The 27,198-nt window shown below is 39.5% G+C and overlaps 1 protein-coding gene across 3 annotated transcripts in view; it reads left to right on the forward strand.

Annotated features, from left to right (window-relative positions):
• LOC145277825 (inositol monophosphatase 1-like) overlaps positions 1-10,104 on the forward strand; it is a 597,035-nt gene extending 586,931 nt beyond the window's left edge. For 2 of the 3 annotated variants that reach the window (XM_080129728.1, XM_080129729.1), the window contains 2 exons: positions 4,115-4,269; positions 9,803-10,104. In XM_080129728.1, coding sequence (XP_079985854.1) covers positions 4,115-4,269; positions 9,803-9,909 — 262 coding nt within the window. In that variant the 3' untranslated portion in view covers positions 9,910-10,104. The remainder of the gene's footprint in view (positions 1-4,114; positions 4,270-9,802) is intronic. The other variant, XM_080129730.1, reaches the window with a different exon arrangement.
• Positions 10,105-27,198: the final 17,094 nt, after the last annotated feature.

Genomic DNA, 27,198 nt, shown 5'->3' on the forward strand with positions numbered 1-27,198 from the left:
AGACTTCGTAGCCTCGTAGGAGATGTCCTTTTCTCTTCCTTGCAACCTCTATCTCACAGAAGAGATGTTGCGAGTTTGTCTCTGATGTATCGTTATTTTCATGGAAAGTGTTCGACTGAGCTTCAATCTATGGTCCCCCGTCGCCAAACTTTCACAAGAAACACTCGTCTAGCTGTAAACACTATCAATAATTCCCCCCACTTATTATCTGTGCCTAAACCTAAACGTAGATTCCATGAACAAAGCTTCTTTCTTAGAACTGCATGCCTGTGGAATTGTCTTCCGTTTTCCTGCTTTCCGGCTGACTACAATATGGTTGTCTTCAAGTCTAACGTAAATAAGTTCTTGATGAGCCGTTCCATATAAGTTATCAAATTTACCAAATTTTCATTACTAATGATTACTATATTGTCCAATTTCTACTGTACACTTTTTAACCCTTATCCTTGAGTGGCCTCTTGGCCTTGATAATGTGGTGATGCCTATGTAAAAAAAAAAAAAATATATATTCAGAAAGTGTGAGAGAATATATATAATTATTTTCCACAGCCAAACCAATGTCGCAGCCCACAAGAGCCAAGAAAGCCAACAAACTGGAAGTCCAAGACTCGAGTTTCGCCCTCATTTGGGCTCATCAGTTAGACACATTCGCACTCAGGATTTGAAACTCTGCAAGGGCTAGGGAAGCACTCTACCAACTGAGCAAACATGCCACGTTAGGTTAGCTTGTGGGGGTGACATCATCCTTTCGAGTATATAAAATTCCTACTGGTGAGTCATTGGCTTCGGTTAAAGCTGGTTTGATACCTCGTCCCTTGTTCGATATGAGGTAGGTTCTTTCCACTGTCAGATCTGTACCGCAGATTGTTTGATCTGTGTAAGTTAATAGATATTCTTGTGTGTGTGGCGTGTTTGCTCAGTTGATAGAGTGCTCGTCTAGCATGCAAGAGGTTCGGGTTTCAAATCCTGAGCCCAAATGAGGGTGAAACTCGAGTCTTGGACTTCCGGTTTGTTGGCTTTTTTGGCTCTTGTGGGCTGCGACGTTGGTTCGGCTGTGGAAAATAATTATAAAAATATATATATATTTAAGTGACTTTGTATGTGTATGAAAAGTCTTGATCAAACTCATCTCTGAATTTTTTGCCTGCAAACTTGACTCTTGATATATATGGAACATTTTCAATTTTGTTTTTAGCCTGTAAAAATGTGTCACAATTTTTTAAAAGTTGAATAAAGCTCTTACGCCAAAAATATATACATATCTTAAAGTCGCTTAATTTTTCACGTTTTTTATCCATCTATTGATGTTTTGGTTTCGATTCCAACTGATGGTTCGCTAGTCATTTTTTTTATAACTTTTGAAATCATTACTACGTATTGGATACAATATAATAATAAATAGATAATTGGCTCTAAAATAATAAACATGACATTTACATGAATTAAAATATATTTATGCCTATTTTACAATTGCCTACTAGTATATATATAAGTGACCTTGTGTGTCTGTCTGAGGAACGTTCTGTCTGAGGAAACTCATTTTTGGTCTACAGATTCAAAACTCTGCAGGGTCGGTTTAGCAACATGCATTGTCATGGAAGAGATTTGGGCCTTTTCTGTTGTCGAAGCTTCTGATGCATTTCTAACAATTTGTTGACAGTATTTATCCGCCTGCATTAAAAAGACTGTATTGAATTAGACCGGTCACAGACCACCAAACAATCAACATGACCTTCTTTTTGTGCAACTCTGGCTTTGGGAAGTGCCGTGTAGTTTCATCGGCGTCCAACCACTGAGCTGAGCATCGTCAGTTGTCTTAAGGAACTCACTTTTCACCACAAGACACACTCGGTCGAGAAACAGGTCGTTCTTGTTGCGTAAAAGAAGGGAAAACGACAATAATGGCGTTTCTTTTGATTGTCATTCAATTTGTGAAGTACGCATTTATCAAGTTTTTTGTCTTTCCAATCTCTTTCAAGTGGTTGGAAATCGTTGTATACGTTACGTCTAATTTAGAAGCAAGTTCTCAAACAGTTGTGCGTGGATTGGCTTCGACTAAGGCTCTTAATTGATCGTTGTCAACATCCGATGGCCAACCACTGCACTCATCATCATCATCATCAAGACTCTTGTCGCCGCCAGAAAATTTCTTGTGCTGTGTGTTTAGTAGTGCTTCATTGATATCGCGAGCTGTTTCAGCAGCTTTTTGGCCTAGCTTGAATTGAAATAAGAAAATTGTGCGAATTTGCTTTTTTTCCATCTTGTATTCAATGTTCTGAAAAGAAGACGTACTTGTTTTAAAACGATTGTAATTTAAATGCTGTTTAAAATGATACATAAAGTAAAGGTATTATAACGAAAACTGATTTGAAATCAAATTAAAGAATTCTGCAAGAACTTTCTTCTCAACTTAATACAAAGCTTCTTAAAAGCAACAACATATTTTCACAGGGTTAATTTGGAAAGGACTATTTAGTTTAACTTTTTGTCAATGTATTTAATATATTCTAAAAAGTAATAGAGTGGCTTTTAACAGCAGCAATAGTTCATGATTCACTCTAGAAAGTATTGTTGGGGTAGTGCTTTGGAGGCTGCCTTAGTATTATTTTAACACTTCAATTTTTTTAACATTCATATATGCTTTTAGCTTGTTATTAATAAAATACATTCCAAGAGAAAATAATGAAAATAGTGCGTTTGAACAACTAACAGAAATAATTCCACCTATTGGGAAGTATTGGGTGAAAAAATCTAATATAACAGTTTTTCAACTATAAATTCATGAACCCAGATGTCAGAATTATTTGTACGTATTTCTTTTCTTTTTCATTGATTATTTGAAGTTCGATTGAAATGCAAACTACATTGTTTTCATCCATTATTTATTTAAAATATATTTTAAAGATAAGTTTGGATTAAATTTTGTATTAAACTTTCCCACTCTTTCCAAAACAGAAAGCTTCTAAGCAAGTTCGATTAAAAGCAGGAGATTTTGGATTTATTTATTTCCCCGGGCAACACTGATGAACAGGTCGCACTATTAAATAATCTATTTAATGGTTTAACATAATCTTTCGTGTTAGTAGTTAAAATGTATCTGGTTATAATTAATGATTTTCATTATTTTGTTAAGAATTATTATTTGTTTTTTAATAATTATTTTAGCATGTCTGTCACCCCCCCCCATCAAAAAATCTTTGGTAAATGCTTTTTATTATACTAGCATGGGTGCCCAGCGTTGCCCAGGTTCTTGGAGGTGTGTGTCGAGCAAAAAAAAAAAACAGTGGTAGTAGGAAGGCAGGCTCGAACCCATACCACGAAGGAGGAAAAGAACGTGAAAAAAACGTGACGTCTTTGCTGTTACGACCACCGCCAAACCGGAAATGATGTAGGTTTAAATTAAGGCAATCGAAAAGAAGGGATAACTTTCGAAACTATCAGCGAAAAAAGCAATCTCTCCCTGTAGAAAAGTGCCGAGTTGAGGGTGAAGAAATTAATATTTTTAGCCAATTTGTCAGCATTTGTCACTTCAAAACGATACTGATCTTGTGAAAATCAGTCGTCTCTGTTGAAAGTTTTAGGCAGACATGCAAATATACATGCACAGATTTATATATTTATAGCTCAAATTTTCGACCCAAATCGATTAAAAAGCTTATCCTATCTCTGAATACACTTTATGTAAAATTTCAAATGTTTAGACCAGAAATTGTCTGAGTAATTTAGTAGAGACCTCAGAGGTCAAGCTTTTTAAAACTTTGACCCCTATTATAACCCCTTAATATTTATTGTTTTGGGTTCAAATCAAGTTAGATCCATGTCCAAAGAACCTATACCTAAAATTTCAAGTCTTTAGACCAAAAATTGGCGGAGGAGTTTAGTAGAGTTCTCAAAGGTCAAATCGTTGAACTTTGACCCCTTAACAGCCAAATCTCTAGCCGAAAACTGATTACAAAGATTTTCCCAAATCTCACTACGCTGTATATCAAATTTCGAGTCTGTAGACTGAAAATTGACAGAGTTATTTTGTAGGGAAATGTACACAGACAGACAGACAGACATACACTTTCACTTTTATAGATATATAGATTATTATTTTGTTTCTTGTTGGTAGCATCCGTGCTCAAGGTTCTGCCGCACTGGACATGTGTGGTATCGCCTGTGGAGAAGCAGATGCTTATGTCGAGTATGGTATCCATGTTTGGGACATTGCAGCAGGAATCTTAATCGCATGTGAGGCTGGAGGAATTATTATGGATCCAGACACAGGTGAGTGCAAACTCTCACATAAACTAAGCTAGCTTGATTTTTCAAAACATTTAGCCACAAGAACATTGATCAGATAATAAATGTCATATGTAGTGACTGAATTGTGCTTCATTAAATATTTCAATGTGCTATAATCAAAAGAGCAGGCCATCCTATGGATTACTATGCCACATAGATTGTTTGTAGTGAAAAAGTAACTCTTGTATTGCACCTTAATGGTGGTGGATTGTGTCTTAATGTTGTGGATGGGTGTGTGGTCTTCTTATTTAAAACCTGACTCTACTCCTTCTCTGGGAGAACTGTCAGGGTCTATCTGATGGAAGAGATGAGTTTGAGGTGTCTGTGCTGTAACTATGCTACCCTTTGACTGATAATTATAAATTGTTTTGAGATTAATTGTTAAGATGTTTCTGTTTGACAAGTACTCTGTCCCCTAGGCCGAGCGGTGAGAACTTTGTCTTTTTTATGTCTGCATAGGTCTTCGTTTTTCTCTTTGCTTATGCATCATTCTCTGCTATGTGAATGTGGATCGGTCCTGGCATAGAGTCTTAGGAACAAAGTGTATGCCGATATTCGTGGTCCTTCTTTCCAGTGAAGGCTTCAAATAGAGATATTGTCCTGTAGGGAGGATGACTCTGTACTACCTTAGAAATTGGAGCAGCCGAGTTTTCCAGTTTATGCACTCCACATTGGTGGTGCGAATATATTTAAATTTCTTATAAAACATTAAACCTCTCCGCATTGGGTCAAAGAAGGTGTCACTTTTCTTTGATGAAATCCTAACTGAATTGCATAGTTTTTGAATTCCTCTCCTTGGAAGGTGAGGACCATTGTCAAACTTAACAATAGCAGGGTAGCCTTGTCAGGCAAAGATTGCATAAAGATGAGGAATAATCACTCTTGCTGATAGTAAGAAGAGTACTTCTATTTCTGAGAATCTGCTGTAATCATTATTAGTGACTAATACGTCATCTCCAGATGGGAAAAGATCAGCAAGATTTCAGTCCATGGGGCAGTGAAAAGTGGGGTGGTGTATATGGGTTGATGGTGTGATGATGTAGAGTTGGAAGCCTGACAGGGTTACGTACCATCTCTTCCACTAGTTCGTCGATTGTAGAGAACCAGAATTTTTCTCTCATTAGCTGCATTACACTGGTGTGTGCAATGGACTATGTTAAGTGGAAAGGATCAAAAGATGATGGCTTCAAAATATGAAACCATCAAAACATATGGTTAACTCATCTTTAAATTGTGTGAAACTGGATATCTTCAGGTGATTCAATTGCATGTCCAAAAATGCAGCCATCATTTTCTGAAACAGAGGATCTTCTCTTGTGGCTACCTACATCTCCAAGCGTGATTGATTAAGGGTGAAGGCATGTTGAGCTACAGACCTTATGCCTATCTCATCTGCAATGTTTGTCTTAGGTTGTAATGAAGATATTGATTGAGATAGTCAGTAGGTTTCTTACTGAGAAAAGGTATTTTTCCCTGTTCAGCCTCTAGTGTGGGCCTCAACCTGTCATTATATGAGGCCGATTATAATTTTTCTTTACGTTATAATAATATAACGCTAGTATTTGTGTTGTGGGTTGGTACACCTAGCAGTATTCATATGGTATGGCACACAGTCACCAGCATTCAATTCTAGATATGGCTGGTTTGAGACGTTTTATGATTCCGAGAAATGGTCAGTGGTGATGGTGAACCTACAAGGGATATTTGTTTCCTTTTTAAGGTCAAAATAGGCCTCAGCTCAAATCAGGGTTTCCTTTAACTTTCTCACTCCCTTTTCTTCTGTCTCTACCCACCTCCATTCTGTATCTTATGAGTTGTTGGAGTGGCTTGCTGACATTGGCATAGTGATATGAATCTACATACTGAAACATATCCAGACGTTCCCCAACGTTGGTGGAAGATTTGAAATTACTACAAGCTTCTCTGGGTCTCATATCCCAATCTCACTGAAAATGTATCTGAAGAAAGTGAGTTGTCTCAATGAGAAAAGGTATTTTTCCCTATGTGGACCTCAACCTGTTATCATATGAGGCCGATTATAACAAAGAAAATAAAAACAAAAAACAAACAATAAACAATTGTGAAAATGTAAAAAAACAATAAGTTAAGATGAAAACAAATGATAAGATACAAGAAAATAAAACAAATTAAATTCAAACAAATAATTTAGATACTAACAAACAATGAATTAAATATATATTTTTTTGGATGTTGTCTCGTTCGCGTTTGGAAAAAACGAAAAATGAATGGACCGCTGCTCAATTGGGGAAAAAAGAAAAAGGAATGGACCGCTGCTCTGCTGCTCAGGTGAAGAAGCGAACGTTTTGTCGTGGGAAAAGAAAGATAAAATCCGAGTGTGCGTTTTGTTCTCAACAGCATAGACGGGACTGAAAGAAGAATTCATTCCTTAAAAATAGCGTGCGGTCACAAAAAATAATTGATGTATGGAAAGACGCAAAAAAGACATTTTTAACAGTGTAGTAATTGTAGAGAACAAAATTTGCTTTGATATAATTAGGATTTAATCGCCTGAAAATATTTCAGGTATTTCTTCCATATTATCTCTTCCAACTACTACATTCTTGCAACTTTAAATTTTATTTTCTTAAAAACAGCATTACTACAAGAATTTCCTATTTATAACAAAAACTTATACATTATCCTCTGTTACATCTATGTTCAATTTATAAACATCTAACTGTTGCACTCTTGTCAGTTAGCTTCTTGTAAATTTGTCAAATAAATTCCGTTATTAAGTAGTAGGTTAAGTTTTAATACTGATTTCATTCTGAGATTTTTTTTCCTATTCAAGCATTTGACATATAGCTGATCTCTGCTAAGTTGTCGGTACTTCTCTTTGAAATATGGCAAGTAATATTTGATCTCTTTCAAAAATGCCAAGCAATATTTTATCAGTTTGAAACATGCCAAGTAATAGTTGATCTGTTTGAAACCTGACAATTCATCGACTGGTAGTGCGTCTATTATGTTGTATAAATTTTCGTAAGTCATGACATAAATAACTCTATCTGGCGTTAGTTGCCACCATTTTTGGGGGTTTCAAATCGTTTCCTCAAGTTATCATCCAAACAACAGTCGAATAAAACATATATGGATATATCAGACATTTTAATTTGATAAAATAAAATGTTTATATGCCTGATCTCGTTTAAACGAATATTTACATCTGATCTGAATTGATAAAAAGAGATGGCAGTCATTCAGCAGAGCAAACAAAAGGTGAGGCTGGTGTTCGACTATCGGGAATTAAATGAGCACATGAACCCATTTATGGTCGATGTGAACATATGGACTGAAAAGTTGAGAGAATTGCAGGAAGCAGCAAACCTTCAAGTATATATGCACGAATCACTGTGGCCCGACTGATCAAGGGACGAAGTAATTGTTCAAGTCACATAGAGTTCGGATTCAATGTGACACCATCCATCATGCAAATAATTGTTGATGCTATTTTGATGAAGGAAATGAGCATGTTTATATTGATGACAAGAGTCTTGTGCCAGTGGTGCATGTGAAAGAGCATCTTTATAGTTTGGACCGCTTCAATAAAGAACCGGAGAAGCAACAGAATGGTGTACAAGTGCTTGGTTTGAAACAAAATCTCACGCATGTCTTTGCCTCGTGTCGACACACAATGGAATATATTTTCATTATGTGGCAAGTTGGTTGGACACCTTCCTGTGGATAGTTGGCTTTATGTTGCCGTTAATGAACAATTAGAGATGACAAAGTAAATGATGCCCCCCTTAACATTAAGGAAGTTCTCACAAGAGTGCACAGCTGAATACTAAGCCTGTGCAATCTGCCTGCACTACATTCGTGAGCTCAGTCAGATTTGACCACATCAAGATTGTTCACCAACAAAACGGTCATCCTAGAGTGAGACGGACACTCTATTTTGCAAGCTACCACTTTGAAACTGTCATCAGAGAATATGAAGAGTGTCAGTCGATAGATCCATCACCTATGCACTGGTCAAAGGATATTTTAAATGTTAAACAAACATGACATCGAGTGGTAATGGGTATTACGCATTACAATTGAGCCCATTTTTGACATTGACTGACTGCAGCTCTACTAGGTTTGCTATCTGGCAGTGTCTTCTTTGGTAAGATGCAAAAAATGTAATCAACCTAATCAACCACTCTTCTATGTGGGGATAACCAACAGAGATTCTGACAGATAATTACACCACTTTCCAGAGACGCTTGTTTAGAACCTTTCTAAATGAGTGGAGAACCCGACTTCAATTCCACTATGCATCTCTTCTGATAACGGCATCATCAAGCGATGTCACAGAAGTGTAAAAAGGATCATAGTCAGAAAACGGTGTACTATACAGGAAACAGCATACTGGTACAGTGGTACAATATCATGCCAAAAGATGACGTGTCCTCTGCTACAGCACCTACCAATATGATCTATCAGTACCGCATATGGTTGAAAGGCATCAATGGAACATCACTGCCTCCACACAATCAACAGCAGAATGTCTCCAAAACGAGTGACTGAGTAAAGGCTTCACATGGATGATGTGCCACAAAGTATGGAGTTGAACATGTGACCAGAATTACCAGTGCATAGAACATATTGGTCGATGGAATGCCATGCCATGTGAAAGATCTGTAACCCATAGTGGGACCAGGCCTGTCGACAGTCTGTTTTGTCTTCAGAGAATGCCAGTGAAAGATTTGTGACAATTAGAGAAAGATTAGGTGAATAGTCACCCAGCATTTGCAGGTGATACCTCTTCCAATGGCACTTCGCATAGAGACTTAATGCTGCAAAAAAGGACACAGTGCAGAAGATCATCTCCTAAATGTTTCACATGGGAGTACTACACTCCCCCATAATCTTATGATCACACAAGAAACATTCGGGAGGTGGTCTTCCATGTTCAAACAACCTCACCTCAAAGTAACAAAAGTTGTGCTCCCTCTGCTACACGAACAGGGAAACTAGAAGAAGATTCAAGAGATGTGGTTTTATGGAGATGGACGAGATAAGCTATGTGAAGTGGTGAGAGTTGCTGAACATAAATAGCCAAACTCTGAGGGAATTTTGCTCACGCTTGATGAGTAAATCTCCGTCAGCAAAAAAAGACATGCATACGTATGAACAAAACAGTGATCAAAGAAAAAGTTGTCACAAAGAGTTCAGGTGCTGTGAACTATAATTCTCCAAATTTTACATAATAGTTAATATATATCGTTGAGATGGTCACATGCAGTGGTTTCATATCAATTAAAGTTTCCAAGAATCATTGTTTCATGCCGGTTGAAAGATTTCATCTCAGATGAAGCTGTGTTTATTATGCATAGGTTTCTTGGATAAATACATAAGTAAAGCACAAGCTGACATTAAATTGTTAACGATTCTTGTTATGATTAGCTCTTTCATTACATTATGTGATATTTTGCTGAAATCATCTGATTATTCTGTTCTAAATATGTCCATGTATTTTAATTAAAGAAATTTTGTTTGTCTTTTACAGGCGGAAAAGTGGATTTGATGAGTCGGCGAATTTTGTGTGCTTCATCACGATCTTTGGCCAATCAATTGAAAAATCAAGTAACACCTCAAAGTTTTCCATCTGACTAGTTCACAAGAGAAACCACTTCAGAAGACAGATGTGGTCAACTCTGTTAAGATGCTATTAAAACTAACCTCACTTACAAAATCTATTAGTAAAATAATTATATTTTAAACTGCCTTTGTGTGAAATTTCTCTGTTTAATTTGTTTATTCATTGAAAAAAAGTTAAGATCAATAAAATATCTAAAGATTATCACATTGTGACATGGTCAAAACTTTTTTTTTTTTTGCTAAATAGAAGTAGCAAATGTCAGGCAGTTTTGTTGGGATAAATGTCAGGCAGTTTTGTTGGGATAAATGTCAGGCAGTTTTGTTGGGATAAATGTCAGGCAGTTTTGTTGGGATAAATTGGTTTTGTAAAGATGAAATTATGGTTCAGGTATGTTTAAGTGAATTTGGGAAAACAAAAGAGGTCATATGTATTTTCTGTATGAGAGTGTTAATGTGTCTTCTTAGAATCATTAGCATTTAAGACATATGTAAATGTGCTGATGGATGGCGAGAGGAAATTGGGATGATGGTTGACCAGGCCATACTTAAGTAAGATTGGCAATTAACCAATGGGAATGAGCCTTAGTATGACGTGGCAATATCCCATTGACTGAAGTGTATGCCGCAAGAGTGCCTGACTCTCTCTGTTACCAAATATAAAATGATGTGCACAAGCAAATTTAGAGAAAAAAGACAGAGAAGAAGGGAGTAAGAGAGCATGGAGTTCAGGACAGCCGAGCGAGATAGAGCTAAGATTTGACTCTGCACAAGCTCTTTCTCATTTGCAGGCCAACAAAAGGAACTCACTAGATTGGAACACGCCAAAAAAACTCCCATCTCACTAATCCCCATTGACCACCCATGCCTCGTAATTGTAGCTCTCCAAAAGAAGAGAGAAAGAAAGTGTATCTCAGAAAGAGAGAGGGAGAAATACGAACTAACATGTTGCAATGAGACTGTTATCCGATATTCAAATCAAAAGGTGGGGGCTGGGGTTCTAAAGGATGGGCATTTCTATTTCCAGTATAAAAAAAAGGTGTATTTCTTTAATGGGCGGCTGGCTTGATGGTCTACAAATATATATCTAACCATCTTTTGTTGCCACAGCATTATATATTTGTACAGTTTTTTTAAAAACTTTATAATTATCTAGTTCTGACAATATAGTCCTTGTACAGAACACAAGCAGAGGAGTTATTTATCGCTTTTTTGTGTGACTTTCGGAGTTAAGATGCTTTAATTTGCAGGACCACCAGCATCAAATCCATCTTACTACCAGCACAAAAGGTTTTCCACTATCACCCGGATGAGAGGAGAAGGTACTGGCTGAAAATCTTGGAGAACCATCCATACATAGTAGTTTACCACAAAGCCGAGCTGAGCAAACTAAAGCACTGCTCGGACATCAACCTCCATGTGACATGTCTCCATGTGGCACAGCAGCCGCCTAACATCTGACCATAGTTTCATCATGCTAAAAAAATTGATGCACACTAGGGACATAAAGCCATACGCCATCTCATGCCAGAAGGTGTACAACATCTATGACGTGCGAGTACCTGACACAGGATCCAGTGAGCAGATATGCAGTCTTGGCAGGGAACATTACAACCGCCAGACCCGTTTCCTACAGAGAATCATGAACAAATACTTACATGACATTAGGACACAGGACGATGGTTCGAGCAACGAGAATAACCTCACAAGCAAAGTTTAACAAAGTCATACTTTTTTCCTCACAGTGTTGTCTGTGTGAGGAAAAAAGTATGACTTTGTTAAAAAGATCATGCGCAAATGCAACTCTACCGACATGAACGACATCATGGTCTACTGCAAGAGGACCAAAAACGACAGGATGAGGGAGACTTGGAAAAACATATTTCGAAACACATCAAACCTGCAGAACATCATACATGTGGCGGCCACAGACTTGCACGTAGAGACTAAGGTGACGCCTATCTGGAAACAGATAGGTTCAAAAGAAGGAAAGTTAAGACTGACTCTTTCTCATGAGAAACGTTCCTTATGAGAAAGAGCCAGTCTTAACTTTCCTCCTTGATAGTTTATAAATAAAATAAGATACAGGTGACTTCTGGTGGAAGAGATACCCATTAAAGATTTACCTCACCTTTGATAGAGATAATTATTTCCCTGGTACGCACGTGCAACCATTGAAAATACTACATCAATGACAGGCAGGTTCTGAAAATAAAAATTTCTTTTTTTACAGGTAGGCAGGTTTCGTGCGGAGCTTAAAAAAAGTATAAACACTCAGAGGCAGGCAACGTACATATTAAAAACAAATAAGCATATATACGTTTTTATATATTTATTTACTATTGGAATTTAGATTCAAAATGCAATATATATATATTTATAGTATATATATAATATATAAGAAAGAAGAAAAAGAGAACAAATCTGCCTGTGAAGAGAAAAAGGTTTTCACTGTTAAGAGGGGTGGGCTGCCTTTGAAGAGAAGAAGTTTTTCGCTGTTAAGAGGGGGGGGGGCTGCCTTTGAAGAGAAGAAGTTTTTCGCTGTTAAGAGGAGGGGGGCTGCCTTTGAAGAGAAGAAGTTTTTCGCCGTTAAGAGGGGGGGGGCTGCCTTTGAAGAGAAGAAGTTTTTCACTGTTAAGAGGGGGGGCTGCCTTTGAAAAGAAGAAGTTTTTCGCTGTTAAGAGGGGGGGGGGGCTGCCTTTGAAGAGAAGAAGTTTTTCACTGTTAAGAGGGGTGGGCTGCCTTTGAAGAGAAGAAGTTTTTCACTGTTAAGAGGGGGGGCTGCCTTTGGAGAGAAGAAGTTTTTCGCTGTTAAGAGGGGGGGCTGCCTTTGAAGAGAAGAAGTTTTTCGCTGTTAAGAGGGGGGGGATGCCTTTGAAGAGAAGAAGTTTTTCGCTGTTAAGAGGGGGGGACTGCCTTTGAAGAGAAGAAGTTTTTCACTGTTAAGAGGGGGGGGGGCTGCCTTTGAAGAGAAGAAGTTTTTCGCTGTTAAGAGGGGGGGCTGCCTTTGAAGAGAAGAAGTTTTTCACTGTTAAGAGGGGGGGGGGCTGCCTTTGAAGAGAAGAAGTTTTTCGCTGTTAAGAGGGGGGGCTGCCTTTGAAGAGAAGAAGTTTTTCGCCGTTAAGAGGGGGGGGGGCTGCCTTTGAAGAGAAGAAGTTTGTCACTGTTAAGAGGGGGGGCTGCCTTTGAAGAGAAGAAGTTTTTCGCTGTTAAGAGGGGGGGGCTGCCTTTGAAGAGAAGAAGTTTTTCACTGTTAAGAGGGGGGGCTGCCTTTGAAGAGAAGAAGTTTTTCGCTCTTAAGAGGGGGGCTGCCTTTGAAAAGAAGAAGTTTTTCACTGTTAAGAGGGGGGCTGCCTTTGAAGAGAAGAAGTTTTTCGCTCTTAAGAGGGGGGGCTGCCTTTGAAGAGAAGAAGTTTTTCGCTGTTAAGAGGGGGGGGGCTGCCTTTGAAGAGAAGAAGTTTTTCACTGTTAAGAGGGGTGGGCTGCCTTTGAAGAGAAGAAGTTTTTCACTGTTAAGAGGGGGGGCTGCCTTTGAAGAGAAGAAGTTTTTCACTGTTAAGAGGGGGGGGGCTGCCTTTGAAGAGAAGAAGTTATTCCATGTTAAGAGGGGGGGCTGCCTTTGAAGAGAAGAAGTTTTTCACTGTTAAGAGGGGGGGGCTGCCTTTGAAGAGAAGAAGTTTTTCACTGTTAAGATGGGGGGGCTGCCTTTGAAGAGAAGAAGTTTTTCACTGTTAAGAGGGGGGGGCTGCCTTTGAAGAGAAGAAGTTTTTCGCTGTTAAGAGGGGGGGGCTGCCTTTGAAGAGAAGAAGTTTTTCACTGTTAAGAGGGGTGGGCTGCCTTTGAACAGAAGAAGTTTTTCACTGTTAAGAGGGGGGGCTGCCTTTGAAGAGAAGAAGTTTTTCGCGGGCATTCTATTTTTAGCTGTCGCAGTGCATGGTGTGTGGTCAACCTCTTAACCTAGTTTCCAGTAGCAGTTACTCGATTTCCTCGGAGCAGTACAGTATGCTTCTTTCTATGTTGTTACCTGTTATCTTCCTGTTTCTGATGGCGATGTGTTCATTCTGTAAGTGTGTGGAGTGGTGGCCCAATGCTATGTTTCTGCTTTGTGCAAGTGGTTCTATCTAGCTTATTTTTTTTCAGGTTTATATGAGTCGATGTCATCATCGAGAGCGATAACGAAAGTGTCCTGTGTAGGTTAAGTCTGATGTTAGTGAGTTTTGTGGTGTGTGTGTGTGTGTGCTTATCATGTATAGCAGTGTAGCTGTGTATTCCAGCGGCTGGATGATGTCACAGTCTGCCATGGGCCTATTGTGCGTCACGCAGAACTGAGTGTCCTTATTGGGATGGTACTGGCAACTGGGTGATCTCAAACTCTTGATTGTTTCGTTAGCCATCAGAGTTATCTCCAGGTTTCAATGCTCCTTTCAGTGTAGTTAGAAGCTAAGAAAAAACAAGTCTTACCATAGGTGCTCAGCGAGTGAGTTCAGGCCGAGAAAAGGAAAAACAAAGATGGCTGCCAGCATTTTATTACGTGCGTTCTCGCATAATCTCGTGTGCGTGTGAAGCTGGAAACTATAAAACGAGCTTCATTTCTCGGTGCTGAGCGATTCCAGATAAGGCAGGCGAGTAGGCGCAACGAGAGTGGAGATACTTTCTGAAATTATAATCCTTTTTTGTATGTTTGAGGTGAATATCCCCCCCCCCATTACGGAGGCTCAAGCTATTTCGGTGATGGCCAACGCAGGCATAAGCAACATGATTAAGCCTTTTAATGGCGATGGTGATGTGGTGGCGTGGCTTAAAAAAGTGGACCTTGTGGCAAGGATTCAAAAGTTGGACGATGTGGCCGCAGTAATACCACTGTTTCTAGAAGGGGATGCACTGGCCCTCTATTTGGAGCTCAGCAAGAGAGAACATGGTGACGTGAACGCCATCAAGGTTCGACTGATCAAAGCTTTTGCAGAGGGACCTTTCGAGTTGAAGAAGAGGTGGACTGGTGAATCTGTTGATGTCTACACGAACGAGATAAGGAGATTGGTTGAGTTGTTGGGCATCAGGGGACACGCCATGAGTCCCGTAGTCAAAATGACATTCATTACTGGGTTCCGGAAGAGATATCGAAACGTTTGCAGCAGGTCCTGGGAGTGGAGACGCTGGATGTGAGTGAGCTGCTCAAAACTGCAAAGATCTTGGTGAGCACCAAGCTCACGGAGTCTGGAGGGACAACAGCAACGGTACAGCAGGATGTGGGCAGGAGTCTGCCGAACCTGAGGGTGGCATGCTTCGAATGTGGGGGACCACACATGAGAGGAGACTGCAGGAAGTTCTTGCAATGGACAGTGTGTTATAAATGCAATCGGAGAGGCCATTTAGCGGTGAAATGCACAAGTTTGGGAAACTGGCAAGGGGAAGCCGACGTGCCAGCGGCTGCTCCGATTCGGGAATAGTGGCGCACTCGCAGCAGATGTCCAAGCTTACGGCCCTGATTGACACTGGCGGTACCACTACCATGGTGCACACAACCCTTGTCGGAAGATGGAAAGGGAAGGGCGAAGTAGTGGCATTCGATGGGTCGCGAGTGAAGTGTTGAGGGAGGAAGACCGTCACTATTGATATTGCTGAACACCAGATGAGGGTCCATGCAATTGTCACCGATCATCTGGTGCCTGGCGTCCAAGCCATCATTGAAATTGATGTTATATGCCGACTTGGAGGCGTTACCATCACATGCAACAACATGAGGTTCAGACTAGCTGAGTGCGCAGTGACAAAGCAAGCTCCAGGAGGGACCAACAAGGCCGGGGAGGAAAGAAAAAGGTCGATCAAAGATCAGGACTTCTGAGTCGAATTCGATGGAGAGCAGTGGATGGTGGAGTGGGCATGGAAACATCAAGCGCCATCGCTGAAAAACAGGGTGGCGTGCTACACAAATTCGCTTAGAGGAGGGGCGAAAAAGGAGTTTGAACAAGAGTGGATCGATGGATTGAGGAGGGTATACTGCTGCTTTGGACGGATGACGTTGAGTCGGGCATTTTGCCGTTGATGGCCATTCTGCAACCAACTAAAGGGAAAGTAAGACCGGTCCTGGATTTCTGAGAGCTGAACCAACATGTTGAGTGCCATACTGGAGGTGACACTGTAGATGAGACCATTAGAGAATGGAGGCAGATGAATGGCGCTTCTACGTTGGTAGATCTAAAATCTGTCTATTTGCAGCTCCACATCGCCAAGAAGCTCTGGAAATACCAGTTAGTCAGGTACAAAGGCAAAACCTACTGCCTTACGCTAGTGAGATTTTGGTTGAATTCAGCACCCAAGATCATGTCAACTATCCTTAGGAAGATTCTGGAGACAATGGGAAAAGGAGATGGGGCAGTGAGTTCATACATAGACGACATTCTTGTGGTAACTGCCAAGGAGGTGGTGGCTCATTTGAAGAGGTTTGGGTTGGTTGCCAAAGCGCCTAAAAAATTAGACGGAGGGGCTGCTTTGGGGCTAAGGCTGAAACGAGGTGCGTCGGGCAGCCTAGAAGTTCACAGGGGGAACAAGATCCCGCAACTGAAGCAAGAGCTCAACAGACAGGAACTTTTTTTCCATATGCGGGAAGTTGATCGGACATTACCTCGTTGCTAGCTGGCTTAGACCAGCATGCAGCTACATAAAGAGGCATGCCGAAGGAAGAGGATGGAATGATAAAGTGGGAGGAAAAACGGTCGCCATGATGGAAGAGCTCCTGAAAGAAGCAGAATAGCAAGACCCAGTCCGGGGAACCTGGAACGTACCGCGAACATTGGATGGAGTCGTGTGGTGTGATGCAAGCAGCATTGCAACAGAGGTCGTTTTGGAAGTTGGAGGAGTGGTTGTAGAAGATGCGGCCTGGTTAAGGAAGAAGAATGATGTCAGCCACATCAATGTAGCGGAATTAGATGTGATAATCAAAGGGGTTAATCTGGCCTTGAAATGGGGACTGCGTGACATCTGCATAAAAACAGACTCTGCTACGGTGTTTGCTTGGCTAAAGTCCCTCATTTCAAGCGAAAAAAAGATAAGAACGATAGGGGCAGCAGAGCTGTTAGTGAAGCGCAGGCTTGGGATGCTAGCTGAGCTGATGCAGGAGTTTTGTTTGAAGCTTCGTGTAGACATGGTGGTTTCTGAGAAGAACCGAGCAGATGCTCTCAAGAGAGTGAAGAAGAGTTGGCTTTTGCCAAAGAAAGATGTTGTTGCTGCATCGGATCTAGATGATGTTGGCGTGCGAGAGCTGCACAATCTGCACCATATGGGGGTAGTAGAGAGGACATGGTACTTGGTGAAGAAAGTCGACCCGAGTGTCACCAAGGAGCAAGTGAAGCAAGTGGTCAGGACATGCGACAGATGTCAGTCGATTGATCCTACTCCAAGCACACATGAAGCTGGTCAATTGGGGGTGAGTGGGACCTGGGAGAGATTGGTATGCGATGTAACCCATTACAGGGGTGGACTTTACCTGACCATGATTGACTGCGGGCCCGGGCGATTTGCCCTATGGAAGAAGCTACGTGGAGGAACAGGCAATGAAATAGCGGCAATCCTTGATGAGATGTTTTTGGAGCAAGGTCCCATGGAAGAGCTGGTAACCAACAACGGGACCGCATTCAAGTCAGTAGCAGTGATGGAAGTAATGAAGAAATGGAATATCCAACAATTTCTCAGAGCTGCCAACAGACCCAGTGGCAACGGGATCATGGAGAGAAACCACCGCACCATAAAGGCAGTTGCGGAAAGAGGAGGCATCTCACCTGAGCACTGGTATAATATGTTGCCTAGATTGGGACAAGTGCCAGAGACGGTTCCGCAACTGTCAACGTTCGCATATTCCTGGAGACATTCCAGGGTTGAATCGGCAAGCAGAGAGGCAGAGGCCACAGTGCCCATTAAACTCGGGGATGAGGTATGGAGTATGGGTGAAGCCATCAGAAGCGCACTGCACCACACAATGGAGTAGAGGTCGTATGGCTGGGAGGAACACCAGAAACAACATTGTGGTGGATGGAGTACTGAGGCATATCCTCGACATCAGACCAGTTGAAGGCGAAGCAATGGAGGGGAATGTGCAGCAATAGGAGGAGGACGAGACACCTCAGAGTCCAAGTAGAGAGAGGCGACCGCCACAGTGGATGAGAGACTACGAAATATGATCTTGAGATCAGGGAGGCATGTGCTTAGAAGCTAAGAAAAAACAAGTCTTACTGTGGGTGCTCAGCGAGTGAGTTCAGGCCGAGAAAAGGAAAAACAAAGATGGCGGCCAGCATTTTATTACATCTGTTCTCGCATAATCTTGTGTGTGCGTGAAGCTGGAAACTATAAAACGAGCTTCATTTCTCGGTGCTGAGCGATTCCAGATCGGGCAGGCGAGTAGGCGCAACGAGAGTGGAGATACTTTCTGAAATTATAATCCTTTTTTGTGTGTTTGACGTGAACCCCCCCCCCGAGGCTCACTATCTCATCTTCTCAAGGCCGTATAAGTGGGATGGTAGAAGCAGATATTTGTTGCTTTGTCACTGTACTTCTGCATGTACACATTGTGAATGAACTTGTCGATGTACTTGTTCCATATGGTTAGCCACATCAACACGTTCAGTTCGATGGCACCCCATTCTATGAGTTTGGTCATCAGGCAGCGGGTCTCATACACAAACATGCGATTGCACAGAGTTTCCTTCTCTCCCAGTATGTGTCACCACGGTTCCTTGTTGCTGGTACTCAGGCTCGAGGTTCTTCTCAGCAGCTGTTCATTCTGGTGCTTCACGTTGACATACGTTTCCATTCCATTATGCACTTGGCCTCCTCAGTGTTGTTCGGCGTGAACAACATCTTGGCAACATCTTAATGGTATTAAATTGTGTCAATGCAGCTGCCGAATATGAAGTTGTCCTTGCATTCTGACGCAGTTCGTGAATCCATCACATATGAAGTGGAGGATGTAAAATTTGCCACTGTTGCTGACGCCTGTTATGTGCGGGCCATTTTTCTTGTGACAGATTTCAAGCATGTGCTGTCTGAACTCCTCCTCGTTGATGTTGTGGTGCACCATTCTGAATAGATGTTGAGACTCTTCTGTATGTCTCAGAAATGCTTCCTGTCCATCTCATGGTGAGTTAAAATTCGGTGGGAGTTTCCCAGCGATAGATCCATATGTATGGTATCAGTTGTTTTCTGTTCACTGTGCTGCCGTGTTGTTGAATAAGTTTTTCTCCTCCATCTGTGTTGTGCTGTGTGTCGATGTTGACGCCATTTTTGCAAGTGATGGTTGTGTTCTGCATTCCTTTTTATACATCTGTAATATGATCTTGTTTACGAATTGTCCTTGTTGGTAACCTCCGACTGCACTGTTAGCTTTTTCTGCAATATGAGTAGAGTGCTTATGAGCATTCTTTTAGCTGTCTGTCCATGGAAATGATGGATGGGTGGTGTGATGCAAAACAAGTCGTATGCGAATTTTGATGATGTTGCCATTTCTGAGCATTTGTGATTCGTCACCAGAACTTTTTGTAGACTCGCAATAGATTTCTAGTTCAATGATGTAAAATGAAGTATAGTGTTCCCATGAATGATTTGGGGCAAAGTATGGGTAGGACGTGTCTCAATATCATCTCCGGGGTGTCCTTGTTAAGACTTTGTTTATTACCATATGATTGTTTACAGTCACCGACCCGGATGTCTACATCAGCTGTTGTTTTTTTCCCAACGCGTTCATTTTTCTCGCTCTATGGTTGTCAAACACTATGTCTGACAATTCTGTTAGTACCAAGTCCATCGTTTCCTCATCCATTTGTTTTTGTGGCTTTTTGCTTCCCAGGTTATTTTCGCAGTTGGTCATGAACATCCCGTACTTGGGCATCGTGCTAATGTCTATTCTGCTGTTCCGTGCACTGGAATTGCCTGTCTATATGTTGTCCCATAGCAGCTCCGCCAAGCTGAGCATTGAACCTTGTACCATGTAGTTACCTTGAGTCACCATGTTAGTGAGCGGCTTTCTTAAGAGCGAGTGGTTCCTCCATATGTGCGTGAACATGTCTCCCTGACGTAACTGTCTCTTGTTGGGCATCTCTCTCCAATCGTGTATCATTTGCACCTTCATGCTTAAGTTGTCTGCTGTTATCTCTCTCATATTTGGTAGCTCGTTTATCAGATGGATTAGCGCACCATAACTACATTTATATTTCAGTAATTCTGCGTCGTTTCTCGTCATCGTTTGTATTTCTATGAAGTTGTTTGGTATGTTGGTCATGCTGACTAGGTTTCCACATCCTTTGTAGTTCCCATTGTTTGTGTAAGTAAGGTTTAGGCTTCGGTGTTTTTTGGTAACCATTTCCTGCATATGATGTTGTATATCATATATCCCATGCTTTTTACCCTGTACAAAGTTCCACCCATCATCGCCGCCTCCCATTTTATCTGCGCTACCTGTGTCGAAAGAAAGTATGGCACGATGTAATCTGCAGATTCCGGCTGAGACCAACAGAAGTGCCCTATGTTGTGTATTGTATCCGTTTCTGATTAGTATTTTGTGAACGTGCCCTGCGTGCTGTTAATGTCTGTGGTCCTCACCATGTTTTTGAATCGTCTCTTCATTATGACCTCTTTAATACCGTTTCCCATCTCAGGTGGGAAGCTTCCACCAACGGATGTTCTCTGCCACCCGTTACTCTGTCCGCGATCTGACGAATTCTCTCTTTCCATGGTTTTATTAGTATGATCACCACTAACACAGTTGGTGAGGTTACTGTTTCTGAAAGTTCAAGGTAGTTTTTTGCTTGGATAGCTGCTCTGCTGATGGTGCCGAGTACTCTGGTTCCCTCAGATTTGGGTATCGCCTTGTGTTCATTTACGAGGGTTTTCATAATTTAGGTTGTGATCTTTAACCGTCAAATTTGTTTACTGCTGTATGATATCATACTTTGTCTGGGTCTGTTCCAGGACTGAGGAATATGTATCCTGGTACTGTAAACTCCCACCCCACTCATCTGTCGGAGCCTTTTCACTTACATCCGCATCTCTTAACGATCATTGGCATAATGCTTTCGGTTTCAGATTACATGCTGTATCACGTGATGCTTGGAATGTGGTAAGTAGGTTATCAGTAAAATTATTATATTCATCAAAGGCAGGTTTATATATACACAACATCTTCTCCCTGTAACAGGCACTAGGGTATGGAATGTTTTCTATTAGGGAATCTGTCTGTGAGGGTAATGCAATATAAAGTCCAGCCCTCACAGACAGGTTCCTCCATACATACCATACCCTAGTGCTCATCACAGGCAGAAGACTCCTCATGTGAAGAATGAAGAACCTGGAATGACCAGCCAACCCTGCCCTCACGCATATCAATCATGGCCAAACTATTGTGATCTTGTACGAGCCTTTTATTTGGGTGACTAGATAGTTGCTGAACTCTGTCCGAGTGTTCCATAATTTCGGATACACTTTGGACTCGAACTCTTATACCAGTGAACACCCGTTAGGGTCTTCATTCAATTATAGCAGTGGTCTTCATTCAATTATAGCAGTGGTCTTCATTCAATTATAGCAGTGGTCACCTTGAGGAACCAACTTGATGAGATAAAAGCGTGTCATTTGTTTTTGTTTTAATCGAATAAAAGATGAAGAAATTCTAAAATTAATTTTGCTTGAGAGAGTGTTTCCATAGTCATTAAAGGAGTTTAATCAAAACCAAGCTGTCATGGATGAGTGGGTTAATGGTAAAGCAGGCTTTCGAGCAGCCTGAGCAGAGAGTTGAAGAGACCGTCTGAAAGTGAATATCAGACAAAAGCCCACCCCCGCTGCTGGGATGGAATTGATCTAAAATTATGCCAAACAATTTGTGGACCTCAATGTTGAAATGCTGTTAGGGTGAGGAGACGCAATGGGGAGAAAAGATTGGAAATGAAGATTTAACACATAAGGATGTAAATTACTATGCAATTGTAGATCTATAAATATGTTGAAAAATAAAACAAAATGTAATTGAAGATAACAATTCAAGAATTTTGATGTAATATAAAAACTAACAATCTTATCTGATCTATTGTATTGAGGGCAAATAGAAATGTTTGAATAGAAATTGTGGATTTTTAAGATTGTTTTCATCCTAGTTATTTCACAAGGTTTCGACCGATGTAAACTTGGACTTAAATTAGTTCTTTTAACCATGTAAACAGGACCATCTATTTAATTCTATAAGCCATGATTGGTAGAAGTGTTAATTTTATGTTATTCTTTATTATCGTCTGGACTAAGCAATAAAAAAAAGTGTCTAGTAGAAGACAAGCATTTGACAAATGATAAACCAACAAAACTTTTCAGATACTTAGCTAACTATACAAGTCTGGAGATGAAAAATAGTTTTCAGTGGGTAGCTAATCTATATAAGTCTGGAGATGAAAAATAGAGTTTTCAATGGGAAGCTAATCTATACATGTCTGGAGATGGAAAATAGAGTTTTAAGTGGGAAGCTAATCTATACAAGTCTGGAGATGAAAAATAGAGTTTTCAGTGGAGAGCTAATCTATACAAGTCTGGAGATGAACAATAGAGTTTTCAGTGGGAAGCTAATCTATACATGTCTAGAGATGAAAAATAGAGTTTTCAGTGGGTAGCAAATATATATAAGTCTGGAGATGAAAAATAGAGTTTTAAGTAGGAAGCTAATCTATACCTGTCTGGAGATGAAAAATAGAGTTTTCAGTATGTAGCTAATCTATACAAGTCTGGAGATGAATAATAGAGTTTTCAGTGGGAAGCTAATCTATACATGTCTGTAGATGAAAAATAGAGTTTTCAGTGGGTAGCTAATCTATACAAGTCTGGAGATGAATAATAGAGTTTTCAGTGTGAAGCTAATCTATACATGTCTGGAGATGAAAAATAGAGTTTTCAGTGGGTAGCTAATCTATACAAGTCTGGAGATGAAAAATAGAGTTTTCAGTGTGTAGCTAATCTATATAAGTCTGGAGATGAACAATAGAGTTTTCAGTGGGTAGCTAAAATATACATGTCTGGAGATGGAAAATAGAGTTTTCAGTGGGAAGCTAATCTATACATGTCTGGAGATGGAAAATAGAGTTTCCAGTGGGAAGCTAATCTATACATGTCTGGAGATGGAAAATAGAGTTTTCAGTGGGTAGCTAATCTATACATGTTTGAGATGAAAAATAGAGTTTTCAGTGGGAAGCTAATCTATATAAGTCTGGAGATGAAAAATAGAGTTTTCAGTGGGAAGCTAATCTATACATGTCTGGAGATGAAACATAGAGTTTTCAGTGGGAAGCTAATCTATACATGTCTGGAGATGAAAAATAGAGTTTTCAGTGGGTAGTTTATCTATCCATGTCTAGAGATGAAATATAGAGTTTTCAGTGGGTAGCTAATCTATACATGTTTGGAGATGAAAAATAGAGTTTTCAGTGGGTAGCTAATCTATATAAGTCTGGAGATGAAAAAAAGAGTTTTCAGTGGGAAGCTAATCTATACAAGTCTGGAGATGAAAAATAGAGTTTTCAGTGGGAAGCTAATCTATACATGTCTAGAGATGAAATATAGAGTTTTCAGTGGGAAGCTAATCTATACATGTTTGGAGATGAATAATAGAGTTTTCAGTGGGTAGCTAATCTATACAAGTCTGGAGATGAAAAATAGAGTTTTCAGTGGGTAGCTAATCCATACATGTCTTAAGATGAAAAATAGAGTTTTCAGTGGGTAGCTAATCTATATAAGTCTGGAGATGAAAAATAGAGTTTTAAGTGGGAACTAATCTATACATGTCTGGAGATGAAAAATAGAGTTTACAGTGGGTAGCTAATCCATACATGTCTGGAGATGAAAAATAGAGTTTTCAGTGGGTAGCTAATCTATACAAGTCTGGAGATGAAAAATAGAGTTTTAAGTGGGAACAAATCTATACATGTCTGGAGATTAAAAATAGAGTTTCCAGTGGGTAGCTAATCTATATAAGTCTGGAGATGAAAAAAAGAGTTTTCAGTGATTAGCTAATCTATATAAGTCTGGAGATGAAAAAAAGAGTTTTCAGTGATTAGCTAATCTATATAAGTCTGGAGATGAAAAATACAGTTTTCAGTGGGTAGCTAATCTATACATGTCTAGAGATGAAAAATAGAGTTTTATGGGTAGCTAATCTATATAAGTCTGGAGATGAAAAATACAGTTTCAGTGGGAAGCGAATCTATATAAGTCTGGAGTTAGACAAATAGAGTTTTCAGTGGGTAGCTAATCTATATAAATCTTGAGATGAAAAATAGAGTTTTCAGTGGGTAGCTAATCTATACATGTCTAGAGATGAAAAATAGAGTGTTCAGTGGGAAGCGAATCAATATAAATCTGGAGATGAAAAATAGAGTTTTCAGTGGGTAGCTAATCTATATAAGTCTGGAGCTGAAAAATAGAGTTTTCAGTGGGATGCTAATCTATATACGTCTGGAGATGAAAAATAGAGTTTTCAGTGGGAAGCTAATCTATATAAGTCTGGAGAAGAAAAATAGAGTTTTCAGTGGGTAGCTAATCTATATAAGTCTGGAGATGAAAAATAGAGTTTTTAGTAGAAGCTAATCTTTATAAGTGTGGAGATGAAAAATAGAGTTTTCAGTGGGAAGCGAATCTATATAAGTTTGGAGATGAAAAATAGAGTTTTCAGTTGGAAGCTAATGTATATACGTCTGGAGATGAACAATAGAGTTTTCAGTGGGAAGCTAATCTATATAAGTCTGGAGAAGAAAAATAGAGTTTTCAGTGGGTAGCTAATCTATACAAGTCTGGAGATGAAAAATAGAGTTTTCAGTGGGTAGCTAATCTATATAAGTCTGGAGATGAAAAATAGAGTGTTTAGTGGAAGCTAATCTATATAAGTGTGGAGATGAAAACTAGAGTTTTCAGTGGGAAGCGAATCTATATAAGTTTGGAGATGAAAAATAGAGTTTTCAGTGGGAAGCTAATGTATATACGTCTGGAGATGAACAATAGAGTTTTCAGTGGGTAGCTAATCTATATAAGTCTGGAGATGAAAAATAGAGTTTTCAGTGGGTAGCTAATCTATATACGTCTGGAGATGAAAAATAGAGTTTTCAGTGGGGAGCTACTCTATATAAGTCTGGAGATTAAAAATAGAGTTTTAAGTGGGAAGCTAATCTATACATGTCTGGAGATGAACAATAGAGTTTTCAGTATGTAGCTAATCTATACAAGTCTGGAGATGAATAATAGAGTTTTCAGTGGGAAGCTAATCTATACAAGTCTTGAGATGAAAAATAGAGTTTTCAGTGGGTAGCTAACCTATACAAGTCTGGAGATGAAAAATAGAGTTTTCAGTGGGTAGCTTATCTATATAAGTCTGGAGATGAAAAATAGAGTTTTCAGTTGGTAGCTAATCTATACATCTTTGAGATGAAAAATAGAGTTTTCAGTGGGTAGCTAATCTATACAAGTCTGGAGATGAAAAATAGAGTTTTCAGTGGGTAGCTAATCCATACATGTCTTAAGATGAAAAATAGAGTTTTCAGTATGTAGCTAATCTATACAAGTCTGGAGATGAATAATAGAGTTTTCAGTGGGAAGCTAATCTATACAAGTCTGGAGATGAAAAATAGAGTTTTCAGTGGGTAGCTTATCTATCCATGTTTAGAGATGAAAAACAGAGTTTTCAGTGATTAGCTAATCTATATAAGTCTGGAGATGAAAAATTGAGTTTTCAGTGGGAAGCGAATCAATATAAGTCTGGAGATGATAAATAGAGTTTTCAGTATGTAGCTAATCTATACAAGTCTGGAGATGAATAATAGAGTTTTCATTGGGTAGATAATGTATATAAATCTGGAGATGAAAAATAGAGTTTTAAGTGGGTAGCTAATCTATACAAGTCTGGAGATGAAAAATAGAGTTTTAAGTGGGAACTAATCTATACATGTCTGGAGATGGAAAATAGAGTTTTCAATGGGTAGCTTATCTATCCATGTTTAGAGATGAAAAACAGAGTTTTCAGTGATTAGCTAATCTATATAAGTCTGGAGATGAAAAATAGAGTTTTCAGTGGGAAGCTAATCTATACATGTCTGGAGATGAAAAATAGAGTTTTCAGTGGGTAGCTTATCTATCCATATCTAGAACTGAAACACAGAGTTTTCAGTGATTAGCTAATCTATATAAGTCTGGAGATTAAAAATTGAGTTTTCAGTGGGTAGCTAATGTATATAAGTCTGGAGATGAAAAATAGAGTTTTCAGTGGGTAGCTAATCTATATAATCTGGAGATGAAAAATAGAGTTTTCAGTGATTAGCTAATCTATATAAGTTTGGAGATGAAAAATAGAGTTTTCAGTGGGAAGCGAATCTATATAAGTTTGGAGATGAAAAATAGAGTTTTCAGTGGGAAGCTAATGTATATACGTCTGGAGATGAACAATAGAGTTTTCAGTGGGAAGCTAATCTATACATGTCTAGAGATGAAAAATAGAGTTTTCAGTGGGGAGCTAATCTATACATGTCTAGAGATGAAAAATATAGTTTTCAGTGGGTAGCTAATCTATATAAGTCTGGAGATTAAAAATAGAGTTTTCAGTGGGAAGCTAATGTATATACGTCTGGAGATGAAAAATAGAGTTTTCAGTGGGGAGCTAATCTATACATGTCTAGAGATGAAAAATATAGTTTTCAGTGGGAAGCTAATCTATACAAGTCTGGAGATGAAAAATAGAGTTTTCAGTGGGTAGCTAATCTATATAAGTCTGGAGATGAAAAATAGAGTTTTAAGTGGGAAGCTAATCTATACATGTCTGGAGATGAAAAATAGAGTTTTCAGTATGTAGCTAATCTATACAAGTCTGGAGATGAATAATAGAGTTTTCAGTGGGAAGCAAATCTATACAAGTCTGGAGATGAAAAATAGAGTTTTCAGTGGGTAGCTTATCTATCCATGTCTAGAGATGAAAAACAGAGTTTTCAGTGATTAGCTAATCTATATAAGTCTGGAGATGAAAAATAGAGTTTTCAGTGGGAAGCGAATCAATATAAGTCTGGAGATGAAAAATAGAGTTTTCAGTATGTAGCTAATCTATACAAGTCTGGAGATGAATAATAGAGTTTTCAGTGGGAAGCAAATCTATACATGTCTGGAGATGAAAAATAGAGTTTTCAGTGGGGAGCTACTCTATATAAGTCTGGAGATTAAAAATAGAGTTTTAAGTGGGAAGCTAATCTATACATGTCTGGAGATGAACAATAGAGTTTTCAGTATGTAGCTAATCTATACAAGTCTGGAGAT

Source organism: Euprymna scolopes, chromosome 6, assembly GCF_053919585.1.
Source record: "Euprymna scolopes isolate OS-2025 chromosome 6, ASM5391958v1, whole genome shotgun sequence".
NCBI lineage: Eukaryota > Metazoa > Mollusca > Cephalopoda > Sepiida > Sepiolidae > Euprymna > Euprymna scolopes.